The sequence below is a fragment of the Antedon mediterranea genome, chromosome 9 (assembly GCF_964355755.1).
Source record: "Antedon mediterranea chromosome 9, ecAntMedi1.1, whole genome shotgun sequence".
Classification (NCBI taxonomy): Eukaryota; Metazoa; Echinodermata; class Crinoidea; order Comatulida; family Antedonidae; genus Antedon; species Antedon mediterranea.
In genome coordinates, this window is record NC_092678.1 from 21,355,360 (window position 1) to 21,383,147 (window position 27,788).

At 34.2% G+C, this 27,788-nt stretch overlaps 4 protein-coding genes and 1 long non-coding RNA gene across 10 annotated transcripts in view; 3 read left to right on the forward strand and 2 right to left on the reverse strand.

Annotated features, from left to right (window-relative positions):
* LOC140059626 (SRSF protein kinase 1-like) overlaps positions 1-15,428 on the forward strand; it is a 51,040-nt gene extending 35,612 nt beyond the window's left edge. For 2 of the 4 annotated variants that reach the window (XM_072105616.1, XM_072105618.1), the window contains 9 exons: positions 4,820-4,966; positions 5,526-5,867; positions 6,302-6,466; positions 7,147-7,440; positions 9,398-9,471; positions 9,855-9,962; positions 10,055-10,124; positions 11,353-11,445; positions 11,658-15,428. In XM_072105616.1, coding sequence (XP_071961717.1) covers positions 4,820-4,966; positions 5,526-5,867; positions 6,302-6,466; positions 7,147-7,440; positions 9,398-9,471; positions 9,855-9,962; positions 10,055-10,124; positions 11,353-11,445; positions 11,658-11,842 — 1,478 coding nt within the window. In that variant the 3' untranslated portion in view covers positions 11,843-15,428. The remainder of the gene's footprint in view (positions 1-4,819; positions 4,967-5,525; positions 5,868-6,301; positions 6,467-7,146; positions 7,441-9,397; positions 9,472-9,854; positions 9,963-10,054; positions 10,125-11,352; positions 11,446-11,657) is intronic. The other 2 variants (XM_072105619.1, XM_072105617.1) reach the window with 2 other exon arrangements.
* Positions 1,838-4,087, reverse strand: LOC140058714 (uncharacterized). Its single transcript, XR_011847044.1, has 3 exons — positions 3,876-4,087; positions 2,950-2,978; positions 1,838-2,516 (listed from the first exon to the last, which is right to left on the reverse strand). It is a non-coding gene; the product is annotated as an uncharacterized lncRNA (long non-coding RNA).
* Positions 15,429-15,688: 260 nt separating the features above from the next.
* On the forward strand, positions 15,689-19,911 carry LOC140058639 (N-acetyltaurine hydrolase-like). Of its 2 annotated transcripts, none has more exons than XM_072104330.1 (8): positions 15,689-15,761; positions 16,301-16,357; positions 16,464-16,623; positions 16,777-16,961; positions 17,336-17,491; positions 17,854-18,030; positions 18,556-18,773; positions 19,055-19,911. In XM_072104330.1, the coding sequence occupies exons 2-8, from the start codon at positions 16,324-16,326 to the stop codon at positions 19,187-19,189; spliced, it is 1,065 nt and encodes a 354-aa protein (XP_071960431.1). In that variant the 5' UTR covers positions 15,689-15,761; positions 16,301-16,323; the 3' UTR covers positions 19,190-19,911. The 2 variants fall into 2 exon arrangements, with proteins under 2 accessions (XP_071960431.1, XP_071960430.1); XM_072104329.1 differs by having other exon boundaries at positions 15,717-15,761; positions 16,304-16,357.
* Positions 19,912-20,202: 291 nt separating this feature from the next.
* On the forward strand, positions 20,203-24,308 carry LOC140059244 (N-acetyltaurine hydrolase-like). 2 transcript variants are annotated; one of them, XM_072105110.1, is made up of 8 exons: positions 20,203-20,466; positions 20,933-20,986; positions 21,093-21,252; positions 21,416-21,600; positions 21,872-22,027; positions 22,403-22,579; positions 23,115-23,346; positions 23,939-23,982. In XM_072105110.1, the coding sequence occupies exons 2-8, from the start codon at positions 20,959-20,961 to the stop codon at positions 23,940-23,942; spliced, it is 942 nt and encodes a 313-aa protein (XP_071961211.1). In that variant the 5' UTR covers positions 20,203-20,466; positions 20,933-20,958; the 3' UTR covers positions 23,943-23,982. The 2 variants fall into 2 exon arrangements, with proteins under 2 accessions (XP_071961211.1, XP_071961210.1); XM_072105109.1 differs by having other exon boundaries at positions 20,205-20,466; positions 23,115-23,332; positions 23,939-24,308.
* A 56-nt stretch (positions 24,309-24,364) lies between these two features.
* The window catches only part of LOC140059243 (hepatocyte growth factor receptor-like), a 41,619-nt gene continuing 38,195 nt past the window's right edge, over positions 24,365-27,788 (reverse strand). The window contains exons 18-20 of the mRNA XM_072105108.1: positions 27,162-27,434; positions 26,360-26,496; positions 24,365-26,074 (exon numbers count right to left, since the gene is read on the reverse strand). Coding sequence (XP_071961209.1) covers positions 25,690-26,074; positions 26,360-26,496; positions 27,162-27,434 — 795 coding nt within the window. The 3' untranslated portion in view covers positions 24,365-25,689. The remainder of the gene's footprint in view (positions 26,075-26,359; positions 26,497-27,161; positions 27,435-27,788) is intronic.

Below are 27,788 nucleotides of genomic sequence, written 5' to 3' on the forward strand. Positions count from 1 at the left end.
CCTAATGATCTTGGAAAATGTAGTTGCCCACTGATAATTAATAATAAAAATTACTGGATACTTGAGGTTAATACTAATTACGACTCTTTCATTTCGGCCGGAACATGGTGTATAGACATTGTTGGGCCCCTTAAAAACTTCAGAAAAAATACTGTTAAAATAAAAGAAAATATAGGAGAGCAATCAAGTAAACTTATAATCGTCTGTAATAAAAATTTAATTAACATAAAATGCAAATTTTACGAACGTAGTAAAATACAATGCAATAGAATCAGTCCGTTACTCATCGAAGCTAAAACAATTTTTGGACTGCTATGGTTTATGGTTGTTGCACAAAACAACCATTATGACACCATATATACCCTTGCTTTATTATTTTATCTACCGTTATATATAAACAAAATAAGTAAAAAAATAACAATAAAAAATGTCTAATAATAATAATACGCTATCAATAGTTTCAATGAACTGTCGAGGTCTAGCAGAAAAATCAAAACGCAGAGATGTGTTACACTATCTAAAGTCAAAAAAATACAATATTATTTGCCTCCAAGATGTACACTTCTCGGCAGAAACTGAGTCACTTGTTAGATTGGAGTGGGGCCTTGATTGTTTTTTTAGTTCATATCGTAGTAATGCAAGGGGAGTCGCAATCTTTTTCAATAATAACTTTCCCTACACTGTTACAAAGCATAAAAAAGATAATGATGGAAATATGTTAGCTTTGGAGGTAAAGGTTGACGATCTAAAATTTACGCTAATCTCAATTTATGGGCCCAACAACGACACCCCCGGTTTTTACGACAAAATGAGGGAAGTTGTTTTAGAATATGAAAACCCACATAATATCGTTTGCGGCGACTGGAACTGTATTTTGGACAAAAAATTAGACTGTAAAAATTACCTAAAACTTAATAATCCAAAGGCAAGAGAAAAGATAATAAATATTTGTAGTGAATTTAATCTTACAGATGTTTGGCGTGTTTACAACCGAGATGAACAAAAGTTTACCTGGAGACAGAATAAATTCAATAAACAAGCCAGGCTTGATTATTTCCTAATCTCATCTGAACTAAACAGCAAAATGCTGGATTGTAATATAAAACCAGGTTACCGAACCGATCACTCACTCGTAGATATTAAAATGACGATGAACCAGATAAAATACGGGCCAGGATACTGGAAATTTGACAATACCTTATTAAAAGATATTCAATACGTGCAACAAGTTAAAGAAACCATAAATAGAGTCCTAAAACAATATATAGTGCAAAACGAAAAAGATAATAAAGATGCTAATAAAGCGCTGTTTAGCATCAGTGATCAACTTCTTTTAGAAATGATATTAATGGAAATTAGAGCAAAAACAATTTCTTACGGGGCTTATAAGAAAAAGATTGAAAATAAAAAAGAAAAAGAATTAGAAAGGGAAATAGAAAAAATAACACTTGATATCAATAAGGGCGACGCCACGTTAAATGGTACACTAGAAATTAAGTCCGGCGAACTTATGAGTATCAGAAAAGTGAAGATGGAAAGAATAATGATGAAAACTAAACTTAAATGGATCGAAGAAGGCGAAAGGCCGACCAAATTTTTTCTTAATATGGAAAAGAAAAATTTTGTTGATAAAACTATAAATAAAATAGTAAAGGAAAGCAACAATAGTATTCTGCAAAACACAAATGAAATTCTTGTTGAGTCTAGACAATTTTATAAAAACCTTTATTCCTCAAACCACAATACAGATGATGAAAAAAATATTGTAAAACTTCTTAAAACTATGAATACATTACCAACATTAACAAAAGAACAACAAAATAAAATCGAAGGGCCAATTACTTATAACGAACTTTTAGTGGCTCTTAAGAGGTCACAAAATGGAAAGTCACCTGGTATTGACGGCTTTAGCTATGAGTTTTTTAAGTTCTTTTTTGCGGATTTAGTTTACTATCTTTTGAGAGCTATTAACGAGTCGTATAACTCAGGTCAACTGTCAACTTCCCAAAAGTCAGGAATAATTACTTTACTCCCTAAGAGGGATAAACCCAGAGAGTATCTAAAAAACTGGAGACCTATTACCCTGTTAAGTGTCACTTATAAACTTGTTTCGTCATGCATTGCAGAACGAATAAAATCGGTCCTTGATATATTAATTAGTGAACAACAGAAAGGATTTATTAATGGGAGATATATAGGCGAAAATACAAGACTTATGTATGATGTTATTCAAATTTGTGAAAAGAAGAAAATCCCTGGTCTGCTTTTACTGATAGACTTTGAAAAAGCGTTCGACTGCATTTCTCACACATTTGTTAACTGCGTTCTTAAACATTTTAACTTCGGACAATCCATTCAAAAATGGGTGAAAGTACTATATAAAGATGCAAGATCCTCAGTTCTTGTCAATGGCTTTCTCTCCGAATCATTCTTAATCGAAAGAGGATGTAGACAAGGGGATGGGCTGAGTCCATACCTGTTTCTTCTGTGCGCAGAAATTTTATCCTCAATGATATCTGAAAATAAACAAATTAAAGGAATATCAATTGCAAATCATGAGTATCGATTATCTCAGTATGCGGACGACACTGTATTGTTTCTTGACGGTAAAGAGAAGTCAATGCACGAAGCATTTAAGACTCTCGACGTATTTTCCAAAATTTCCGGGCTAAAAGTGAATGTGAACAAAACAAATGCTGTCTGGGTTGGCTCTTTTAAAGACCGAGGTGACTCAATATGCGAAAACTATAATATAAAATGGATCAAACATGGAGAACCCTTTGAATCATTGGGTATTCGGTTCAGTACAAATTTAAATAAAATGGTAGATTTGAACTATGAAGACGTATATAAATCAATTAAAAATACAATGAGACATTGGTCAAAAAGAAACTTAACTGTTTTGGGAAGAATCACGGTAGTGAAGTCTTTATTACTGTCCAAACTTACCTATATCCTTTCGACATTACCCGATCCCCCTGAAAATGTAATAAAATCACTTAAGTCAGAACTATATCGTTTCATATGGAAAGGGGTGGATAGAATATCCAGAGATCAACTTATACAAGAAAATAAATTTGGAGGCTTACGAATGGTCGATATAAACGCATATATTCAATCGGTAAAAATCACGTGGGTTAGACGGTTAGTAACGTCCAATGAGACGGGATGGGCTCTTTTAGTTCCACTCGTGTTGAATATTCATAAAACTTGGCTCATAGAAGGCGGATCATCGAAATTAATCAAATTAGCGAAGGTTAAGCCTTACAATGCATTTTGGCTGGATGTAATAAAGGCGTGGTGCGTATTTGTGAAACACAACACTCCTATGAGCACCGAATCGATATGTAGACAAACACTCTGGATGAATGATAATATTAAAGTCGGCGGAGAAAGTATCTATTATAAAAACTGGAGTAATCATGGGGTGAATTTTATAAATGATTTAGTTGATAGACATGGAATAACTCCATTAAAACAACTTAGTAAGCGTCATAATCTTAACATCAACTTTCTTCAATATGAAGGCCTAATACATGCGGTCAGACAACATACGTCTTTATATCAAATTTCTCCAAAAGGAAAAATAAATAGCCCACTACTACCTTTTAACCTTAGCGTAGTAATAAAAAATAAAAAAGGATCAAAGCTAATTTATAATACTCTAATCAACTCTAGAAAAAAACAATCGAAAGCTAAAATTAAGTGGGAGAAGGCATTGGATACTTTATATGTTGATAAAGAGTGGGAAATTATTAATACCATGTTTTTCTCACTTACTATGTCCACACCACTAATCTGGTTTCAATATAAAATTGTGCATAGAATTTTAGGTAATAACTCCTTTTTGTATAAAATTGGGAAAATTGACTCACCTTTATGTGCTTTATGTAAAGCAGAAACAGAAACCTTAATACATATTTTTGCACAATGCTGTGAAATTAAAATATTTTGGAGAAAGATTAAACAATGGTTGAAATCATATTTTAATATAAATGTAATTATCAACCCCGAATTATGCCTTTTTGGAGTTAGAAAAAAACCATTTAAAGCCCTAAATACTATTTTACTAATTTGTCGACACTACATATATAGCTGTAAAATGAGAAAAATTAAGCCCAATATTGTTCGATTCGTGAATGAGATTAAGTTACACGTTAAACAAGAAGAATTTATTTTGAAAACCAAAGGGGAGCATCATACTTACTTAAACAAATGGAGTCCTTTCTTGGAAAAACATGAACTTATTGACTGGTAACTTTGCATTAAAAAAAATGACTTAGTACTGTTTTTTATAATATGTTTTTTAATCCTGAATTATTTATACACTTTTATGATCTGTTTATTTAGTAAGTTATAACTATACATTTGAATAAGAAAGTTTTATGTTTAATTAAATTATTTAGTTGAAATATGTTATAAAAAAAAAATTGACAACAAATTATTTATAGACTTTGTTTTTAAGAAAAAAGAAAAAGTAGATTTATATTTATTACATCATGAAATTATTTATAGTTTGTTCTTAAGAGAAATGTATATTATATATTATTATTATTTAAAAAGTGTTATTATTTATATTGTGTATTACTATTAATAAGAAAGTGTTATTATTTTAAGCTATTTTTTAAATTTAAATATGAAAGTGTTCAATAAAAAAAAAAAAAAAAAAAAAAAAAAAAATATATGGACATGATGATGTCATATCACTATCATATATGGGAAAATAGTTTGATAGTGTAGATAGAGCTTTATACTGATGCCTTCATTCATGTCATTTCAAATTTTCTATTACTTATATTGTTTTATTTTTTTATTTCAGTGAGCACTGCTCCAGTTGAAAAGAAACCAAGTGAAAAAATGTCAAAAAATAAAAAGAAGAAACTTAAAAAGAAACAAAAACGACAGCTAGAACTTCTACAACAACAAGAAAAACAATTGCAAGCGTTGGATGTAGAAAAAAAAAGAGGTAATCTTGACTGTATTCATATTTTACTATTGTTTATTATAATTTTTTATTAATTATACAAATAATTATTGCTTATGAGTTGAATAGGAGACTGTTTTGATGAGATGGAAGATCAGCTTTTCTAGACTGTTATATTTAACATAACAATAGCATCTTCCATAAAAAACAACCTAAGTTATCAATTTGCACCAACGCTGATGCAGGTTAGATTGTGGAAGTATGTTAAATACTATTCCTCCTATATTCATAAATGAGGGAACTTTATTCGTTACAAACATCATGCTTGCGCTATTATAACTAGGTAACTTCAGTAGCTTTACATAACCCGGTATCAGTTCACAGTCCCTTTACTGAATATACTCTATTGAGGCATACAGTATACATTGACGCAATGCGTTTTAAATAACTGACATTTCACTTTAGCGGAACATTTTGGAAATGTCCTGCACAACGTATAAGCTTTGATACACAGAGCTCGATACTGTTTCTTAATATCATTATCATCATTCAGAGAGTTACAAATCACATGATCTAAGTATGTTATTTATCCTTTTTTCAGCAGATAGTTTGAGCCTTCATGAAAGTATATCAGTCAGCTCGTTGGTGTTTTCGGAAAGCGCCTCGATAGATCAAGACAGTATATCACAAGGACCGTCTTCGTACAGTTTATCCAGTTTGTCGCTTGAGGCAGGCAATATTCAAATATCAAAAAGCGTTTCACAGGAACTAGTCAGCGTTCCGGAAAATAGCATACAGGAGAAAAACGAGGCTGAGAAGATGTCCGACTCACGGCTGAATGAGGAAGCGGAAGAAACAAAGGTGGATGGAAAAGAGAAAGAAATTAATAAAGAAAATGTGTCAAATAAACCAAAACAAAATGCTGATCAATTAATTACCATTGGTAAGTCAATATTATCAATTAAGATATATTGTCAATAGGATCAATAAGATCAATAGGATCTATGGTCAATATGATCAATAGTCAATAGGATAACAGTCAATAGTATCTATAGTCAATATGATCAATATGATCTATCAATCAATCAATCAAATCAATGAAAGTAACATTTATTTCTCTTTTTTTCTTTCATAGAATATAAAAATTAACAGTAAATATGATTAAAATAGGATCAATAGTCAATAGGATCAATAGTCAATTTTGCTAAAAGGGGACACTTTTCTGTAAAAATAAACGAACGTTTTAATACTAACCCCTGTTCAGGGTAAACCCCTATTAAAAGGATACTTTCTACTTTATTTTCAATTTTGACGACAAACAATATTATTTTTTTTAAACAAATATTATTTTATCAATGTTTTCTTCTTCTTTCCCAGATGATGAAAACAATCCAACTTTGAATAAAAAGAATCTTAATGAGACATCCATGAACAAACCAACAACGAATGGCAGTGAGACAATAACTCCTTTATGTAATGGATACACAAACACAGAAGAAAACACACCACGAACCAATGGCATTGATGGCCATGTCATCCAAGGTAAAAACATCCAATATAAGGAGTTTTCGGTTTGTGGCATAGGACCTACGCATTGATGTTTTGTCAGTTTTAAGCTCTCTCTAAACTATTAAACTTTATGTGACAAAAATAATGTGCCCATATATGTACATGATGATGTCATATCACTACCATATTTGGGCATATCACACTTTTTTGTCAAACTAGTTTGATAGTGTAGACAGAGCCAAAAACGTGTTAATCTCATTCTGCTGTCTCTATACACGCAGAATCTCACCCATAAACTATTCTATCTCTGTACAATTATGGGGGTTGAGTCTAGCCTGATCTACTGTAGGTGGGGCTACAACAGATATGCATATGGCTTTCCCTACCTTTCTTTATTAAAGACTGTGTCACATGGCACGAAAGCTTACCACCCACTGTTATATATAATGCTATTATATTATATTAACTGATTGAGTGAATGTTTAAAAATGAGAAGGGATCTTCTCGCCATATTCTTACTAAGATACGTATGAAGACATTGTGGAAAAGAGGTTGTCAGACTTTTGTAGGCAATCCCTAACATATGTCCATATTACCATATATAATTTGTATTTATAACAAAAAATATTATAGGCAATCACTAACATGTGTCCATATTACCACACATTTACACCAAACAATATTATAATTTGCATTTACTGGTTTTTGTCTAGAAACAGAAAAATGGGTTGAACAAACTGTAGAGCATATAGAAGAACAGAAGAAAGGCGGCGGGAATATAAAAATAGACATTGATAATACCGTAATAAATAATAAGGACGACACGCCCGATTCCAATCAGGTTGCATCTCCAAAAGACGTCACAATGGAGAACACGGAAACTGTCGAAGGTAATGCCGAAATTACTTCTAAAGACATAGGGGAAATTATCCAAGAAGAAGCAGATACGAGATTAGCAGATGTCGTGCAAATTGACTATAGGGCGCAAGATTATGACCCAAATCGAGGTTAGAGTTTGTGACGCACAACAGCGCAGAAAAAAAAATCTTTGTGCACTTTCCGTTTTGCTATGGCTTTTTGTGGATTCTACTAACACTTGTTTTTCCTCCTTTCGGCAATATCTGGTGTTTTTGGATGTACTTGTCTAACTATATAACTTTATAACTAGTTGTTGATGTGTATATAGGATTTATATTGATAGCGCAATAGCCCAATGGGCTAGTTAGATGTAGATTTCACAAGCCCCATACCATTGTACTAGCCACAGATCATTTTCCTAGCCCCATGTTATTTTTCTAGCCACAGATTATTTTCCTAGCCTAGATCGTTGTCCTAGCCACAGGCTATTATCCCATTCCCTGCCCATTTTGCTAGCACCCAGGCCATTTTGCTAGCACCCTGCCCATTTTGCTAGCACCCTGCCCATTTTGCTAGCGCCCAGGCCATTTTGCTAGCGCCCAGGCCATTTTGCTAGCGCCCAGGCCATTTTGCTAGCGCCCAGGCCATTTTGCTAGCGCCCAGGCCATTTTGCTAGCGCCCAGGCCATTTTGCTAGCGCCCAGGCCATTTTGCTAGCGCCCAGGCCATTTTGCTAGCGCCCAGGCCATTTTGCTAGCACCCAGGCCATTTTGCTAGCGCCCAGGCCATTTTGCTAGCGCCCAGGCCATTTTGCTAGCGCCCAGGCCATTTTGCTAGCGCCCAGGCCATTTTGCTAGCGCCCAGGCCATTTTGCTAGCGCCCAGGCCATTTTGCTAGCGCCCAGGCCATTTTGCTAGCGCCCAGGCCATTTTGCTAGCGCCCAGGCCATTTTGCTAGCGCCCAGGCCATTTTGCTAGCGCCCAGGCCATTTTGCTAGCGCCCAGGCCATTTTGCTAGCGCCCAGGCCATTTTGCTAGCGCCCAGGCCATTTTGCTAGCGCCCAGGCCATTTTGCTAGCGCCCAGGCCATTTTGCTAGCGCCCAGGCCATTTTGCTAGCACCCAGGCCATTTTGCTAGCACCCAGGCCATTTTGCTAGCCAATTATTTATATACTACATGAGAGCAAACACAATTACATAGGCCTAATCATACAATTAATGATGTTCTGAATGGTTTGAATATTTTAGTTGGTATATGCAAATGTTTTACAGTTTTACCTTGCATTTTCTTAGACTAAAATGTTTGCATGCTAACATATAATTTTTGCTATTGAAGGTTAAGATTCGTGTACAGACATTATTAGAAAAAGATCTGTTCTGTTCCAGTGTATAGTGTAGTGTTTCTTGGGTTTACTAACAATACTTATTATCATAGTCCATATACAGTAGAACATTTTGAGATATCCTTGTTGCCTTTAAGGGGACACTTTCCTAAAGCTCTATCTACACTATCAAACTTCATGTGACAAAAAAAATGTGATGTGCCCAAATATGGTAGTGATATGATGTCATTGTGTCCATATATGGGCACAACACATTTTGTTTGTCACATAAAATTTGATAGTCTAGACAAAGCTTATGAAACAAACAATAGGGGAATGTATGTTTTTACACTGGCCAACCACTATTCTGGTGACCCTTATTAAAGCTTGGTTCCCACTAGAACGTAACGCAAGGACGTAAACGCAACGCAAGCGTTTTAACCAATGACAAGCGAAGTTATAGACAGTTAGCAATCACAAGCGAATAAGCCATCGCTTGTGATTGGTCAATTCACTTGCGTTGCGTTACGTCCTTGTGTTGCGTCGCTAGTGGGAACCACGCTTTAGAGGTCTCAAATGTTTCCCCTTTTACCAAGGCTCTACTTTGTATAAGTATAAAACACTTCTGTGAATGGTATATGCATAGCAATGCTTACATGATGCATAGAGATATTATAGTGAACCTCTATCCATGATGTGACAACTATATGCTCTGTTGATGCCGTAGTCGTATCATCTAGAAAGGTCTGTAGAATATTATTAAAGTATTTCTTGTTGCTCTTACAGGTGTAGAAGAAACCAAACCAGTCCAAGATACGCTTAAAGTGAAGATAGCTGATTTAGGGAATGCTTGCTGGACGGTAGGTAGCACAACATGACAGTGGAACTCCTATTAAGTGGACGCCTTTGGGGCCACAGTAAAGCCCTGTCTACACTATCAAACTTTATGTGACAAAAAAATGTTATGTGCCCATATATGTACAAGATATACTACACTATTTGGGCACATCACACTTTTTTATAATAGTTTGTGTAAACAGAACTTAATGTATTTTTCTTTCCAAAAAAAATGTAGAGGATCTCTCGGGATGTAAATCTCTTTTTGGGGTTTTAGAGAGCTATCCCCTGTACCTTACAAAATATTGCGTTTTTGTTTTGTTTTTATCTGTAATTTGTACTTGTATGGTTTTGGAATAAATACAATCAAAATTCTAATCAAAATATTTTTATTTTTATTTTTCAGCATCACCATTTTACAGAGGATATCCAGACGAGGCAATATCGAGCTTTGGAGGTTTTACTTGGGGCTGGCTACGATACTGCTGCTGATATCTGGAGTACAGCCTGCATGGTACGTTAATAAATTCAACTCTTCAAAACTCTCTCTGAAAGGCGCAAAACCCTGAAATTTATCTTTTAACATATTGTTTTTATTTTCTTTAGGCGTTTGAATTGGCCACAGGAGACTACCTTTTTGAACCGCATTCCGGAGAGAACTACTCTCGAGATGAAGGTAAATTATTAAGTACAGTCGACTCCACCTAAGTCAAATCTGATGGGACCAGTATAAAAATTTGAGTTACACAAACTTCGACTTCCAGATTTGCAAAAAAAATGCTAGGCCTAGGTTCACTCACTAGCCGCGCTATGGCTAGGCCTAGTGGACCCTGTCCTGTCGCGATCGCGGCCCACGCGATGAGCCTTTTGAATTGAGTTTGCTTAGCTAGCTAGCTAGGCCTAATAAATGCTAAGCCTCTTTATCGGCAATGATAAACTGTATTTTCTTGTATGGTTTAAGCCCGAAACAATACAAAAACGTATATTAAATACATTTCGGTTCTTATTCGAAATCGGTATCCATTGTTTATTGCCATCTGTCTAGCACAAAATAGGTACCCACAAAACGCTGCTGAAGTTTTCAACTCTAAAAAACAACTCATACACTATACACTAGCGCGAGTTGTAGGACGCCGCCTATACTATACAACCTGCTTGAAAGAACCGATATGGTCCCACATTATTCCCTCTGTCGTTTGTTTATCGAATTACGTACGTTTCATCGGCTTTTTTAGCGCGTTGTTGCCGCGTAATTTGTGACTTCGACTTGCACGATATAAATCACTAAAGAAGGTGTGTATTCGGACCGCAAAAAGACGTCGACTTAGACGAATTTTGACTTAGAAAAATTCGACTTACAAATAAAAATTACACAGTAATGTATAGGAAAGAATTGGGACTTTCCTAAAAATTCGACTTTCACGATTTTTCGACTTGGGCGGAGTCGACTGTATCACAAAATACTTTCCTTTATAAGACTATGATAATATAGTTTGAAGGTTTGCATGACGAAATCAAATGATGTTATAAAGTTTGCGGTACACCACATATATTAGTTCTGAAAAGAACTGTTGAATTTTTCGACGTTTTGATCAATATGCTTTGATCGTCCTGAGTCCTAATATACGTGGTGTACCGCAAACTTTATATCAACACTATGATGACTATAAATTGTCATATTCAGTTGAGAATTTTCATAGTCAACATAAAGATTCGTTGAGTATTTTTTGTATTGGAATGGTAAATTGTAAACAGATTTTGCTCAACAGAAAATCATAAGAATAGAAAATATTGAACAATGCAACCTTTTTGTTAAGAACAACACTAAAAATACCCTGTTCAATTGGTATTTAACGCATAAACTGCACTCAACGGTTAAACTTTTTTTTTCATTTTCTTTTCAGATCACATAGCTCATATATTAGAATTAGTTGGTGTTATTCCTAAACATATTGCCTTTAGTGGCAAATATTCAAGGGAGTTCTTCAACAAGAAAGGTAAGCCACTTGTATGCAAATTACCAAACCTTTACATGTTTAGTATATTGTATGGTTTATATTTATTATATATTATTATGCTAGTGGCAATTTTTATCGTTGTTTTTTTTTGTTTTTTTAAAAAAAAAATATTTGGAGAAATGAAGTTTGAAAATATTCCTTGAATAAATGAAAATAATAATTACTTTTAATCACGCTGTTTGACTCCACAGGTGAATTACGAAACATCAAGAAGTTAAAACCGTGGGACATGTATAGCGTTCTACGAGAGAAGTATGAGTGGGACGAGAAAGAAAGCGAAGATTTTGTTTCGTTTCTGCTACCGATGCTTGAATTTGATCCAACTAAACGAGCAACGGCCGCCGAGTGTCTGCAACAGAAGTGGCTGTTCTCATGATGTTGTCCACCCCCTCTGTACATAACCTGCTGTATAAAGTCCTTATGTAATTTAATAGATACACAAAGTGTCTCAAGTACTCGAACCCTATTGGTGTAGATTGTTTAGTGTAGGCCCCCTCTTAATATAGACCAACAAGTGTTTAAATTGCGTGATGTGGCTACGAAACTTAAGAAGCAATCATATGTACGTGCTTAAAACAATATGATAACTAACTACTAATACCACAGATGATAATCCTAAATTGTAGGCAGTCTGGGAAGACAAAACAACGGATCAACACTGGGGTTGTGTATATACCAAATTTATTCGAATAAACGCCTCCCTCAAACACTCCCCATAGAGCATCATGTGGAATAAACACCATCCTTGGATAAAATCCCAGTGGAATTATATACACTATTGTATTGCAATGCATTCAAATTTATTGATTGACATGATCTACAATTTAACATGCATTTTGATACAATTTTTTCCTGTATTTTATCACTCCTGGGTATTAATTAATTGTGTTGTATTTTTCTTGTTACGAAATTACCAAAAAAAAAACGCCGAATAAACATGCGCATTCCCCCCACCCCCTTCCCTTAAAAATCCTCCTGAACACTAAACACCCTGGAGTGTTTACTTTAATAAATACGGTACATGCACTACCTATCACAGTACATGTTCAAATGATCGTTACGTCTCATTGCTTCTTCATGTATTTAAAAAGTTCAACATTTTGTTGATCAAGGCTTTTTAGAATAATTGATCTTCAGGTAGAATGACAAGGGCTTTAGTTGGTCTTTAAATTGGCCTTGCAAACTGCAGTTAGTAGTGAACATAGATGTTTGGTTAATTGAATACATTGTGATAGGTTTCAGATAAAATAAAATTAATTTACTTTAAAAAACAGCCCAGTCGCAGATAATTCATTGCCATCTACATAATCATCCAGTGAGCAAGAAATACATTTCATGTTCCTGACGAAGTTCTTAAGTATCCTTTATTTAAAGACAAATATAATATTTCATTTAATTATAGAACTTATTCATAATTACCTCTACCAATAATGTAGTAATCCATTAACTGTAAGTAAGAGCTTATGATTGGTTGAACATTGTTGACTACTTCAACCAACAAATAATGTAGTAACCCATTAACTGTAAGAGCTTTTGATTGGTTGAACATTGTTGACTACTTCAACCAACAAATAATGTAGTAACCCATTAACTGTAAGAGCTTTTGATTGGTTGAACATTGTTGACTACTTCAACCAACAAATAATGTAGTAAACCATTAACTGTAAGAGCTTTTGATTGGTTGAACATTGTTGACTTCTTCAACCAATCATATTGCAGCAATTTCAAGATAATAATCAGTTAGGTTTGTTGTAATTCAATTAGTAAGTTCTTCTTTTAATTATATCTTGTAAATTTCTTCTCGAGGGTCAAATTTTCTACTGTAGGCATGATAGAATAAATTCCATGACAGTTCTGAAATTAACGGGACTCGAAAAGACGAAGGATATGTGTACATTTTTGCATTTAGTTGTATTTACTGTTTTTGACCTTTTATGGCAAATATTCTAATTTATGCAAAGTAGGTAAGTCTCAGGTTTGAAATATTCCTTGTCGTGTACCTTTTTAGATGGTAACATATCAATTGTTTTGTCTATTCCTACCTACTGTGTTTGGTAATGATAAAATTAAAACTTATGTAATGTATTATTTTGATTTATGGCTAAAGGCCAACTCCAACAGCATCGTACGTCCCGGCCCGAAAAAACGCCTTGACTTGCGTTGCTTTCTGAGATGAATCCCGATAAGATGAGTTGTCTTGAGATAGTGGCGGGCGTAGTTTTCAGGTCGTATGGAGAACTTTAAAAATATCCAAATTTATATTGATGAGGCGACTTGTCAGGCCTTGCTGTGCGATGCTGTCTGAGTTGGCCTTAAGAATCTTGTATAACAAGTACTATATATGTATTGTAGAATTTTGTTGAGATACGAGTGTGGAAGATGCTAATATGCACCAAGAACGTCATACAGTATTTAACTTTGAAAAATAGGAATCTATTTAACTTGATGCGTTATTGAATGTTCATCTAACAATTATTCTACTGCAGTTACTGCAGTAACTATTGAAAAAACATAATGATTTTAGTTTGTTTCAATGTAGGAAGTTTAGCATGCATTCACTTGTTTATGATTGCCCAAAAAAGGCTTTGTGACTGTTAATAATTATTAAATAGGTTAAAATCAAAATGTAGGTACTGCAGTAACTGCAGTAAAATAATTTATTCAAAGAATTGATTTGAGGTAATTTGTCTCCAAATTGTTATCTTTCTTTTGGTTTGTTTGTCTTAAAATAATGTAGTAGAATTTTATATCGGCGCGAAACAACTATTTAAATTAGTTCACTATGACTATTTGTATAGATCATATTTATATACATATATAGTTGTATAATGTTGATTATGTAACAACACACATGTATTTGATTTACGTTACATCCTCTGTAGTTCCTTCAGTTATGTCATAGGGTAAAGGTCAAATAGAGTTGTAAACTTGTGATGTCATAGTATCTTATCATTTGCAAGTCTTCATTCTTGGTACAGTGGATTTAAATACATCATTCATGCATTTGATTCAATTTACAACCATCTGTAGTTCTTTTAGTTATGTCATAGGGTAAAGGTCAAATAGAGTTGTAAACTTGTGATGTCACAGTATCTTATCATTTGCAAGTCTTCATTCTTGGGACAGTGGATTAAAATACATCAGTTGATTTACTTTACAATTCTCTGTATATTCCTTCAGTTGCTATGTCATAGGGTAAAGGTCAAATAGAGTTGTGATGTCACAGTATCATATAACTAGTAAAGTCTTCATTTTAAGACAGTGGATTAAGGATTATATCGACCAAATACAGTCCCGAAAATGAACAGGACGGTGTATGCTGCGCTTATATACAAAATCTATTATAACCACAGCTCAGCGGTGTTGTTCGGCGGAAAACTCTGCTCACACGGTGATGTAATATGAATTCTGAGAATTTCTGTTATAAGAATATTCGATTACTGGATCTTTTAATAGTCGTTTTCAAAAACATAAATGATGCGTACGTTTGTATATATGGTAAGATAGACTTTGTAGACAATTCGTTACCAAAATCATCACAGTAAACTTTTACATTTGTTGACAATGTTCTTTCCCTCGCAATCATGTCAAAAATGGTTTTGAGATGGATTTTTTTTTTTTGTAAATTTGTGGTATATAATACTTGATTGACGAATTTGCATTTGTTGTGGCGTGGTACGATTTAAGTAGCATCTGCAAAAGGAAGATAGTTTGCGATTATTACTCTTTTCAATTCAAAGATGTACAACATTATTTGGTTTCCTATGATGAATTTGGGTTAAAAGAATACAAATTTAATACTTAACTGAAATATTGGTGAATAATGCGATGTATTGTTATTTCTTTCTTCTTAGTGAAATAAATTAAGGTTGTGATTGTAACAATTTTTGGTGGTTGACGCTGTGTACCATTACCATAGTTACATCATTTACTCTATTTTAGTTGTCAGAATTAAAAGAGTTTCTGGTAACGTTAAATGTTGTTATTGGTTTTTTTTGCATTGCGCCTGGTACGAAACAAGTGTTACTTCAAGAAGTGAGGAAATAAAGATGAAATATATGTTTGTGTGAATGGTTAAAATACTGAAAATGTGTACTTCCATATTTAGAATACCACCAGTAGAATACGAAATGTGGCAATTAACTTAGGAGATACGCAGAATTATAAATGCAGTTAAGGCGTTTCATAGTTATACGGCATTTCAGTGAAGCGTGACATCCAGGGACGTAGCACCACCATTCCATTTCTTGCAAGCAAGTTGCACGACGGACGACACAACGTAAACAATTTTTGGGGTGAGTTTTAATTGTTGTTTCTTGGGCTAGTTTAGTAATCAAACTATATTAGGCTGTGATGTTAATAGGCCTAACTGAACTAAATATACTTTCAAATAATCCATTGATCATGGAGTAAATTTATTCCATGACTTAATTAATTAACGTATCGGAAAGGACATCACATAGCCTGCCTAATACTTAGGCCTATGTTCAGCTCAGCAGTGTGTCGTGGTTGTTGCTTGCTGGGTCTAGCTACGCATTTGTTGGTAGGCCTATCTACAATGTCGCCATCAAGCAGCTTTTCCTACTCTAAAATGCAGTATCATATATTGGATTGCAAGACTCACTTTCATCCATACCATAATACACCTAATGCCAGATATTAAAATAAATTAAAAACAGGACTCTCGCATCATTTTTTTTAAAATCATAATTTCTAATCATGACATTTTTATGGAATATGCTGGTATAGTACTAGATAAATTATGCATGCCTAGTCTACTAGTCGTATGCTAGGCTAGGTCTAGCATAGCATTAATAATAATACTTTTTTTCAGTAGTTTCATTTCAAGAATAGAAAATGTCAGCTAATCTCAAAGGCAAGATTCAAACAGGTAATTGTAACCTAATTTCATTTAATATCTTTTCTTCAAATGATATTATATTGATTATTTAAAATAATATTTCACATAATAAAGACTGTTAACTATTGCATTGCAGTTTTAGGACCTATTGACCCTTCTACATTGGGTCCAACTTTGACCCATGAACATTTGCATATGACCTATGGCTGCTGTTACGTGGACCCTCGTGCTGAAGATCGTGAAATGATCGATGAGCCGATTGTAATGAAGAATCTTAGTTTTATCAATCATTTTCCGTACGTAATTATATCATTTTTCAATTATTATATTATAATTTATGCATTTACTAAAGCACATTCATTAGTGCAAATTTACAAAAGAAAATGAAATTGTTCCATGGTAAAATGAGATAATTTAACATTAATTGTTCATTATATTTTTTTTTTTAGTTATGCAAATAAAGCCAATTTGGACCTTCACAATGATAAAGATGCCATACTTGAAGAACTTGAATTATTCAAGAAGAAAGGAGGGTCATGTATCGTTGAAGTTTCTCCGGTTGGGATCGGAAGAGATGTTCAAGTTTTAGCTGATTATTCAAAGAAAACAGGTGTTCAAATAGTGAGCGGTGCAGGTAACATATTATTTATATTTTGTTTGTAATTAAGTATTCATATTCAATTTGTAATAAAATGTTAGTGTAACTGTTACGTTAATTTAATTTTGTTTGAATGGATTTATTTGTCTTAAAATTAACACCGCCCACTTCTCCCTCCCCTCCCCTTCTCCCATGCCAAAACCCCTCCCCATGCCAAAACCCCTCTTCCCATGCCAAAACCCCTCTCCCCATGCCAAAACCCCCCCTCCCCGTCTAGATTAACTAAATTATACATATAAAAGATCTAAATCTAAAAGATAGAATGCCATGGTACACATAAATATTGATTACAATTAGCTCCAACCGGATTAATTTAATTACTATAATCATTAGTTTTCTTATTGTTGTAGGCTATTATCTGGCGTGTTCAATGCCGTCAGAGTTGGATAGTATAAAAGAAGAGGAGATTGTTGAAACCCTAAAATATGAATTAACAGAAGGGGCTGATGGAACGAACATCCAATGTGGAGTGATTGGAGAAGTTGGCTGCTCATGGCCATTACACCGTAAGAAGACACTAATAATCTTTCTTTTATTTCTTTCAATAAATCATTATTAGACAGACTATTTGTATTGCAAGTTTATTGCTAATGGCAACTTGTGCAACAAACTTGGATGGAGCTCAAGTTTCTTCTGTTACTTTATGATTGATATTCTATAAATAACTTACAGTAGACCTGTGGAAGCCAATAAAGTGTCTCAGTAGTGATGTCCCCTCAATTAAGGTTGGCCATAGTGTTAAAACATTTATATCCCCTTGTGAAAGTATCTATCTAATAGGGGTGTTCCCTAAATAAAACCAGAAATGTTATTTAATGAATGTTGCTCTTTATATTGTCGTAATAAAGTTTGACAAATTAATTTTCAGCAAATGAAAAGAAGTCACTCCGTGCAGCTGGTATCGCCCAATCAGAACTTGGTTGTCCCGTGATCATTCATCCTGGCAGGAGTGAAGGCAAACCAGAAATGGCGCCAACAGAACATCTTAGAGTCTTCCAAGAAGCTGGTGGGGTTGCAAGTCACACGGTTATGTCTCACTTAGATCGTAAGTATACAAATATTAGGAAGATAAGGAGGCAGTAATTTGAAAAGTTGTGGAGTGGTGGTGAACACCAGATTTTCTACTGTATCACCACATATATCATGATTTGTCTAGATACAGCGTCACATATGTATCACATGATGCCGGTTTCATGATACAATTCTAAAACATAAAATCTCTCTATCTCTATTTAATCAGAACAGTATCACAATTTCGATTTTAATGTCTTGTAAAACGTCCTTTTTTGTGTACAGGTTTTCAGTTTTTGGCTATGTTATTTTATTTCTATAAGCTTTTCCGACTTGATGTTCTGCATGAGATCTTTTTTTTTTAACTGTTTTATTATTGTACAAGTGGTATATGTAATTTACTCTTAATTCAATGTTTATATTGCAATTAGTAAAACGAATAAAACCAGAAATATATAAACCAGAAATATATAAATATATTTTTTCAATAATTAAATGTCTGTTTTATAATACCGTTTCAATCTAAAACTAGTTAATTTTAAATTTCTCTTTTTTGAAGGTTGTTGCCAAACAATGGAGACCGTCTTAGAGTTCGCTGAACTTGGTTCATACCTTGAGTATGACTTCTTTGGAAACGAGTGTTCCTATTATCAAACTGTTCCTTCGATAGACTTCATCTCAGACGCTCAACGCATCAACCTTATTAGAGGTCTGGTTGATGAAGGATATGCAGATAAAATTGTTATTGCTCATGACGTGCACACAAGGCATCGTTTGGTAGGCTTACAACATTTATGCAAATACCATGATATATAATATAAAAGACAACGTTCGGTAGCCCTCACTATCAAACTAATTTGACAAAAACAGCCAAATATGGTAGTGATATGCCCAAATATGATAGTCATATGATATCATGTCCATATATGGGCACATCACATTTTTTTGTCACATAAAGTTTGATAGTGTCAACAGAGCTTTAGATAGAGATTACTTATTGAGGTTAAAATTACTTAATTTCTTACCTGACAAAACTATGATACTTTTCCTTCTTCTAGATGAAATATGGAGGCCATGGATACAGCCATATACTGGAGAATGCTGTACCAAAGATGTTGATAAAAGGCATCTCTCAGGAGGATATAGATAAGATACTCATCCACAACCCAAGATCATGGCTTACTTATTTCTGAGTTTCATTGTATTTAAGTTTACTCTTACTAATCATGGTAACAGTTTGTAGAGGGTACTGGTTTGATAATTTTTCACATGAAATTGTTTTTAATGCCTTATTTACTTATTTATTATATGGAATTTCAATATATTGTATGGTACTGTAAAAACTTTCACTTCCATCTTACGCTCTGTCTACACTATCACACTTTATATGACAAAAAAATTTGATGTGCCCATGAACACAATGACATCATATCACTACCACATTTAGGCACATCACACTTTTTTTGTCAAACTTTGTTTGATAGTGTAGACAGAGCTCTTTAGGAAATATTTAATGCAAAAAATAATTAGTGAAAAATGTCTTGTGTTGTATTAGAGTAGAACCTGTTTGGGAAACTCCTAGAGGACACCTCTATTAAAGAAACAGTTAACAAATGGGGGAAAATTTATAACCACCACCATGGAAATATATGGGTACACCCATATTAAGAGGATACGTTTCTGTGACATGAATGAGGGGAAAGCTATGGCCAAAACAATCCCTATTCATGTCAAACAAGAAGCATTTATATTTTATCTGTACGGTCAACCCCTATCCCTATTCAGGGAACACTCCTATGATATGGACACTTTGTCCCCTAAAATCTTTTGATAGTGAACTGGCTTGAATAAATTGCTGATACAGTACTACCTATAATCAGATAATAAAGATATGAAATGATTTATATAATTGTGTTTTAATTTATTTTACTCAATGTGAGCTTTCAACGAAACAGAATTGTAAAATAAGTTCAAAACCGAAAACAAAATACTCTTGACAATACAAAAAGAATTAATTTGTCCAAAGTGTAGAAAACAAGAAACCCGTCCACATAAACTACTTTTGATTGGCCGAATATAATAGTTCGACTTTTTAAGGCCAGTTCCTATTGGTCAATTTTATTGTATTGTTTTAAAAAGTTTTTTTTAAACACCTCGCGGTAAGTCTGGGCTAAGCTCTCCAAAATCGCCGATATTTAGGCCTAAGTCGATGGGTTTATTGTCTCTTTCGTATATTTATCTGAATTGGTACTTTATCTTCAATAATTCTCGATGTATCAACAAGTGAAAAACCCTCAATGTCAACGTAAGTATTGTATTTTTTCTACCCTTGACTGACCCTTGACTCCTGGAGTTGAGCACACGCACTTACAACAGCCGGCCGGGGACGTCGCGACGTTTTTCCTGTCATTTCTCCTGCGCTAAAAGCCTGATTCCTGAAGGAGGAGGTACACGTTTTGGTACTAGAAAAGTAAGTAATTTAGTTTATTTTATATCATAAACAACAACTATAACTACTACTCTAGGCTAGTCTGGAACTAGGCTTCTCAGTTGTAGGCTTACATTAGTTAGGCCTTTATTTACTCTTTTTAGTAGCCTAGGCCTGTCACAAGGATTGGGTAGACCCAGTAACTGTAGGCCTACTTCTGTACATTTTTTAGCTGGTCGAGCTATTAATTTATCACTATTTCACTTTCTGGAAATAGTTAGTAGGTTCTCAGGTTGCTATGAAGTTCTGTTTTACTTTAATAAAGCGCAAATAATGGAAGTTTACTTATTACTATAGGCCTACATAAAGGCTAAAAATAGACTTTTCACTTTTCGTATTCCTCATTTTAAAAACCTTACACCCACATAAGTATAGGCCTAAACAATCATTTGGAGTTTGGCTAATCTCTTCTTTGACATTACTTTGTATTGTTTTTTTTTCCTTCTAGAAATTTGTGAAGGCCCTTAAGGCAGCATGGCAACCAAAGGACAAATTCAAACAGGTAATTAAGGGTCAGGCTTAATTTCCTCTAAGTTAGGTAAATCAATTTACCTGGGTAAAGTACTAAACCTCACCTCCAGTATTTCACAATGTTCTCTTTATTTTAGTTTTAGGCCCTGTTGATCCATCAACGTTGGGTCGAACTTTAACCCATGAACATTTGCATATGATGTACAACAGTTGCTACCTGGAACCAATAGAAGAAAAACGAGAAATGATAAACGCCCCACTTGTCATGAAAAATCTTAACTTTGTTAAACATTTTCCGTAAGTACACAATAGGAAATTATGCCAACATACAAATGGTACATGGCATTTATGTTAAAATCATAGATGTTTTCCATGTTTTTACCATTGTCACTACTGATAAACACTATTAAAACAAAAACATTTACCAATTACTATGGTTTGGTTCCTTGTTTTTTTATAGATATTCAAATAAAGCTAATATTAATCTTCACAATGAAAAAGATGCTATCATTGAAGAACTTGAATTATTCAAGAAGAAAGGAGGGTCATGCATTGTTGAAGTTACTCCAGTTGGGATTGGAAGAGATGTTCAAGTTTTAGCTGATTATTCGAAAAAAACAGGTGTTCAAATAGTGAGCGGTGCAGGTAACATATTATTTAAAATAGTTTTGTAATTAAGTATTCATATTCATTGTGTATTATATGTATGTAAACTATAGTGTTTATACAATATATACATTGCTTTCTCCAAATTTGGAGCAAGTTTCTGGAACCCTCTGCCAAGAGACTTAAGCGAACTAAAATCGATAGATCTATTTAAGAAAGGCCTTAAAACTTACTTGTTTCCTATGCATTAGAATGCGAAGCGCCTTGATCAATTTGGAAAGGCGCTATACAAATTGTATTATTATTATAGGTTACTACTTGGCTTGTTCCATGCCTCCTGACATGAACACCAAGACGGAGGAGGAGGTCGTTGAAGGTCTTAAACGTGAATTGACAGAAGGGGCTGATGGAACTGATATCAAATGCGGAGTGATAGGTGAAATTGGCTGCTGCTGGCCTTTACATCGTAAGTTATACACTCAAATACTTAATTATTTTTGAATTCTGTAGAGATATAGTAGATCCCCTCCTTAGAGACACTACTATTGATGGGACACATTTTTGCATCCCAAATATGTCTCCTGGGTTCTATTGCATTAGTAAACTACTTACAGAATCCTACACAACCACAGCTAAAAATGCATCATTGTACTGTGCGCATTTATACTTAGCTGTCGCATAGTTAAGCCTCTATTTTAGTTTTGGCCTAGTAGTATCTCTATGGTATTTGCAACTTAACAATATTATTAATTCTGTGATAGTTACACAGTACTACCATCCAACATTATTTAAGGATATGACTTCATGCATTTCTTTACGTTACATTTATTATCTTTGACAGCAAATGAAAAAAAAGTTCTACGTGCAGCTGGTATCGTCCAATCAGAACTTGGTTGTCCTGTTATCGTTCATCCTGGCAGGAATCCAGATAAACCAGAAATGGCACCAACAGAACATCTTAGAGTCTTCCAAGAAGCTGGTGGTGTTGCAAGTCACATGGTCATGTCTCACTTAGACCGTAAGTGAATTCTTGACGAGCAAACTTTAGGTAGCAAATGTAAATAGTATATGAATAGTTTGTAGAAGTCATGCACCTTTTGAAAAACTAACTTCAAGTGTCAACACAACAGTTTTTGTAATCCAGTATATAATACTGCAGATTGACAAAATGATGGCCTCCAGTTAATGATTTTTTTTTTTTTTAAACTAGACCCTGTATACTAGATTATTTTAAAAGGCTAAGAGTATTCAGGGGGTGAGGGCGTGTGGCGCAGTGTGTTGGACATTGGACTATTGATCATGAATCCAGAGCTCGTCACATTTCTTGTATCCTTAGTATAGGAAAGATACTTTACTTGGGTTATCCTCTCTCTACAATGGGTACCTGGTATAGGTCAAAACACAACTGCACTGATTACTGGCTGCAACATATAGGAGTATGTTTCCAGACGTGTTTGATCCAAAAAATGACCCCCCGGCTAATAATGTGATGTGCTATAGAGGCTTTTAGGTCGACGTATTGTTATTATAGTTATTATATTTTAACTTTTCAGGTTGTTGCCAAACAGTTGAGACAGTACTAGAATTTGCTAAACATGGCTGCTATTTGGAATATGATCTATTTGGGTTTGAGTGCAGTTACTTCCAAGTAAAACCCAAGATAGACTACATATCAGACGCACAACGCATCAACCTTATTAAAGGTCTGGTAGATGAAGGCTATGCAGATAAAATTGTTATTGCTCATGACATTCATACAAGACACCGATTGGTTAGGATTATTTGGTTTGTTTAAAATAACTTACCTGGTTGTCGGTACTGTATATATAATAATTTGTCCAATACAAAGCCAAATATGTAATACAATGTCACATGTTTTTCACATGTGATTCCTGTATCATAGGCCATAAAGCCTACCTAAACATCGGTTCCATGTGATACATTTAAGCACTGTCTACAAAAAAAGTGTGATGTGCCCAAATGTGATAGTGATATGCCCAAATATGGTAGTGATATGCCCAAATATGGTAGTGATATGCCATCATCGAGTCCGTATATGGAAAAATCACATTTTGTTGTCACATAAAGTTTTATAGGTGTAGGGACAAGGCTTTATACTGTATACAGAATATGCCTATGATACTGAAAAGTAATGCCATATGTGGAGATACAGCACAGGGAATTGGGTGAGGCTAATCGGGGCTTTGTAAAGATGATAGACAAAATACAAGTCTAGAATGGGGTCATATGAATTTGATCAGACAAAACTAAATCACCACCCACTACCTGACTATACACACAGTATTTGTGTTATCAATTTTGTCTTATTAATTAGAAAAATGTACCAGTGCTAACTCAATATTTTTGTGTTATTCAGTTGAAATATGGAGGCCATGGATACAGCCACATACTGGAGAATGCTGTACCAAAGATGTTGATAAAAGGAATCTCTCAGGAGGATATAGATAAGATACTCATCCACAACCCAAGATCATGGTTGACTTATTTTTAAAAGTTGAAATGAGTCACATGTTCCGGTGCATCATCAACCTAATATTTTTTAGAAAAAATATCTTTTGTAAGAAATAATAAATGTATACATTACATCCAACGAGTGCCTGTATAGTTCTTAATACAATGAAAACATGTTTTTGAAATAACTATGCAACTTTTTTTTAGTCATTTTGGCTGTATTTATGCTACTATGACTATGATGATAATAGAGAGGAAATGTTCATTTGCTCCTGAGACATTTCAGAAGTAAATTATTTGTTTTAAGTTTGAAATAATATATGAAAGAATCGATTTAAAATAATTTTATTTTTATTCAACAATAGGAATGTAATCTAACATATCATTTCTACAACATTTTAGTATTTGTGATCAATATACTGTACTAAGGGCATGTTTAGACGGCAGTAATTACATTGAACTAACTAAGTAGCTTTTGTAGCACTTCAGAAAATTATTGATAACAGCTCCCATCATATATAGTATAAAATGCAAAGAAACGCTAAGCCGCCCAGCAGCAATGACGCGAGAAATGTATCTATGAAACGGTAAAAATGACAAAATGTCTGTGTGGAAAAATTGTCCCCAAATGAGGCAATTTATTTACACGCAAGATAAGCAAACGGTGTATGCACACATTATTTACATTGATCACACATATTACAATATTCATGAATGTCATGCTGCACTATTTTTTTGCCCATTAAAAGTTGCTTAATATACCACATGAGCTGAGGCTACGATGGGACTGTAGAGGGCCTAATTAAATTAATTCCCCCATTTACAGGAGACAGTATTTAAATTACTACACATAACATTTTCATAAATTAACATGAATATTAATGCGAATCGGTAAAAAAATATTTGTATATAGATTATGTACATAATATACAATATTGTTTTACTATCTATCTTATAAAGTTCTATACAATATATTAATATTTCATACTATAGTATATAATGCTTTGAAGGACTGTTTCCAAATTCACTTTTTGTATCTAAAAAATCTTAGCATTTCTTACTGTATTATCAGCAAAATAAATTCGTTTTTTTATGTAACTAACAAATTATTTTACTACAAATATTTCCCAAAAGGGGGTTCCAGTTATTTAATTTTATAAACAATATTTTAAGGCTGCAGCAACTATGGTAATTACTGCAGCAATTGCAGTAAAGTAATATTGGCAAGCATTTAATTAAGTAGTGTATATAATATGATATAAGGCTTAAAGTAGTTTCGTATATGAATGGATGTCCAATGTTAATATGGCAATTTAATAGAAATGAATAGTGGTCTGTAACTTGCTGCTTGCCTTCTATTCTTAAGGTCATTGGTTCAAGCATTTGTACAGTACCTACATTTTTCAGTACTACTACTACTTATGTCTTACAAGAATTGTTAGATTTACTCTAAAGAGTATTGGTCAGTGGCTAGTAGATAGATACAAATTTTCATCTGTAATAATAATTATAGCACTTATGAGAGTCACTCTATTAAGTGTCATGTGATACAGTAATTTACATAAATAACTTTTTAAGATTTCCTTTTTAAGGGATCTGTTTATATGGTTACAAAACAGCTTTAATTTTGTAGAATGTATAGGCCTAGCGGCTAGTTCACACCTGTGGAGAAACCTGAAGATACCCTTGTACGTCTTCTTGTATAGCTTCTGCTTTACTGCTCTTTCTTTGTGCCGCTGGGATCTTTGGAAAAATGGGAGTCTCGACATACGGCGTCGGGGCTAATTCTTCTTCGCTCCTTGCCCCTGCCATTGCCATGTACCCATCAGGTATGAAAGATGACTGGGCTAACGGATCGTTTTGAGTTGCTAGAGTGTAAGATTCATTGCGTGGCACGTTGACATTTACGTACACGTATGTATCTTTGGTCGTTGGGGATGCTGGACTTGACTCGAGAATGATGGATAGTTTTTTGGAAAGTTCTTCAAAGTTTGGTCTACCTTGAGGACTGAATCCCCAACACTGTTGCATAACATGATACCTGAAAACAAAGAGATCACCTAGATTAATAAATGTCTCCAGTTTTGTTCAAAAGTAGGCCCTTGAAGGAGTATTGCCTAAACAGAATCTATTAAACCTCTATTAAAAGCAAGCCTTCATTCATGACCAAACAAGTCTCTCCTTAACACGGGTATCCCCTGACAGGATCTGTAGTCCCACTATTGCATTCAATTGAACAGGTTTTTACAACCAATTACACTAATCCCAGCTCCTAGGTAGCTATGCAGAAAACAAATATATTTGTTTGCCTAATAGTAATACTTACACTTCGTCGGGGCAGAATTGAGGCTGTGGAAGACGGCGACCTTGTGCAAGGAATCTACCTATGTCCCAGTTATCTACAGCTGGATACGGTGTGATTCCTCTTGTCAGTAGCTCCCATAAGACAACACCAAATGACCACTAAATAAATAGTTAAAATATTAATATTCTTTCTGAACTGAACAATTTTGCATTAGACGCACATACAACTGTTCTGATAGCCAATATTAAATTACATGCATGGTTGACCATGCTTATAGTCAATTTTGAGCCTCTTGGCAGTAGCTGCTCCCATAAGACAACACCAAATGACCACTATAGAAGTTGAAGAGAGTTATCCTATTGTTATTCTGGTTGGACAGGACAATTTTGCACGGTCAACTGTGCTGATAGACAATAATAAATTGCATGACCATGCGTATAGTATTTTTCGATTTTTTTTATAAATTTTTTTTTTTTTTTTAATTTATTCAATTTCTGCCATAAACATAACAAAGAAGACAAAACAATTATAAAAGGAGGCACGGAAAGACCAAACAGGTGCTAAACACCTATGCTAGTTGGTCAACCCAGAACAGAGAAAAATAAATAAATTGCGTTCTACAATAAAAGCATCGGCAAGAAAGTGACCAACTACACACATTTTCAATATCAAAATTATTTAAAAAATCAATATTCAGATAATTAAGTAATTTGGTTTTAAAAGAACTAACAGAAATATTTAAGTTGCGGATTTCACTGGGTAAGTTAAAACCTTATTAAAAGAGGAAACATATACAGCATAAGCTGACATTCCTTCTACGTACAACATCAGTCTTTGTGTTGTAGATATTCCTTTCCAGGCATTCCAGTGCCATCCACCTAACTGGCAGTTTGGCATTCTTATCTTTGGCACTATAGTAGTCTCGTTCGTATATATCTCGAGAAAGTCCAAAATCTGCTACTTTGACCGTAAGCGTCTCGTCCAGCATGCAGTTCCTAGCTGCAAGATCTCGGTGAACGAATTTTAAACCGGTTAGGTAGGACATCCCACGAGCGATGTGCAAACCAAATGTTAGAAGTTCACGTGCTGTTAAGTCCTGATAAAAAAAAATATTATGTTAATTTTCGGTTGTAAACTGCGTTTAGGCATTCCAGACGTCAACATTTGTTGGTAATAAGTAGAAATAAATTCGCTAGATTCTTTTCGTAGACAATATCTGTTATTTTTACCATTGTTACATACAATACACATTGATTGTATTTTTAGTATTAGTACTATTTTTAGTACAAATTGATGAAACAGTGTGGTGATTTTGTTTCAGATTATTTTCTGTTGTCTAGTTCAATTTGTTTGGTTTGTAGGCTTTTTCCTGGTTTTTTTCACCCTACTTCACCAAAACGCATTGAGACGAAATTGTTTGTAGAACACCCTATATCAATATTAACATTAT

Excerpts from the sequence above, each read along its gene's own strand:
- LOC140059244 (XM_072105109.1), top strand. The coding sequence starts at position 20,959 with ATGGCAACCAAAGGACAAATTCAAACAG. Across the intron at positions 20,987-21,092 it reads CAAAGGACAAATTCAAACAG|TTTTAGGCCCTGTTGATCCA; the intron begins GTAATTAAGGGT and ends TCTTTATTTTAG. Across the intron at positions 22,028-22,402 it reads CTGCTGCTGGCCTTTACATC|CAAATGAAAAAAAAGTTCTA; the intron begins GTAAGTTATACA and ends TATCTTTGACAG.
- LOC140058639 (XM_072104330.1), top strand. The coding sequence starts at position 16,324 with ATGTCAGCTAATCTCAAAGGCAAGATTCAAACAG. Across the intron at positions 17,492-17,853 it reads CTGCTCATGGCCATTACACC|CAAATGAAAAGAAGTCACTC; the intron begins GTAAGAAGACAC and ends ATTAATTTTCAG. Across the intron at positions 18,774-19,054 it reads TGCACACAAGGCATCGTTTG|ATGAAATATGGAGGCCATGG; the intron begins GTAGGCTTACAA and ends TCCTTCTTCTAG.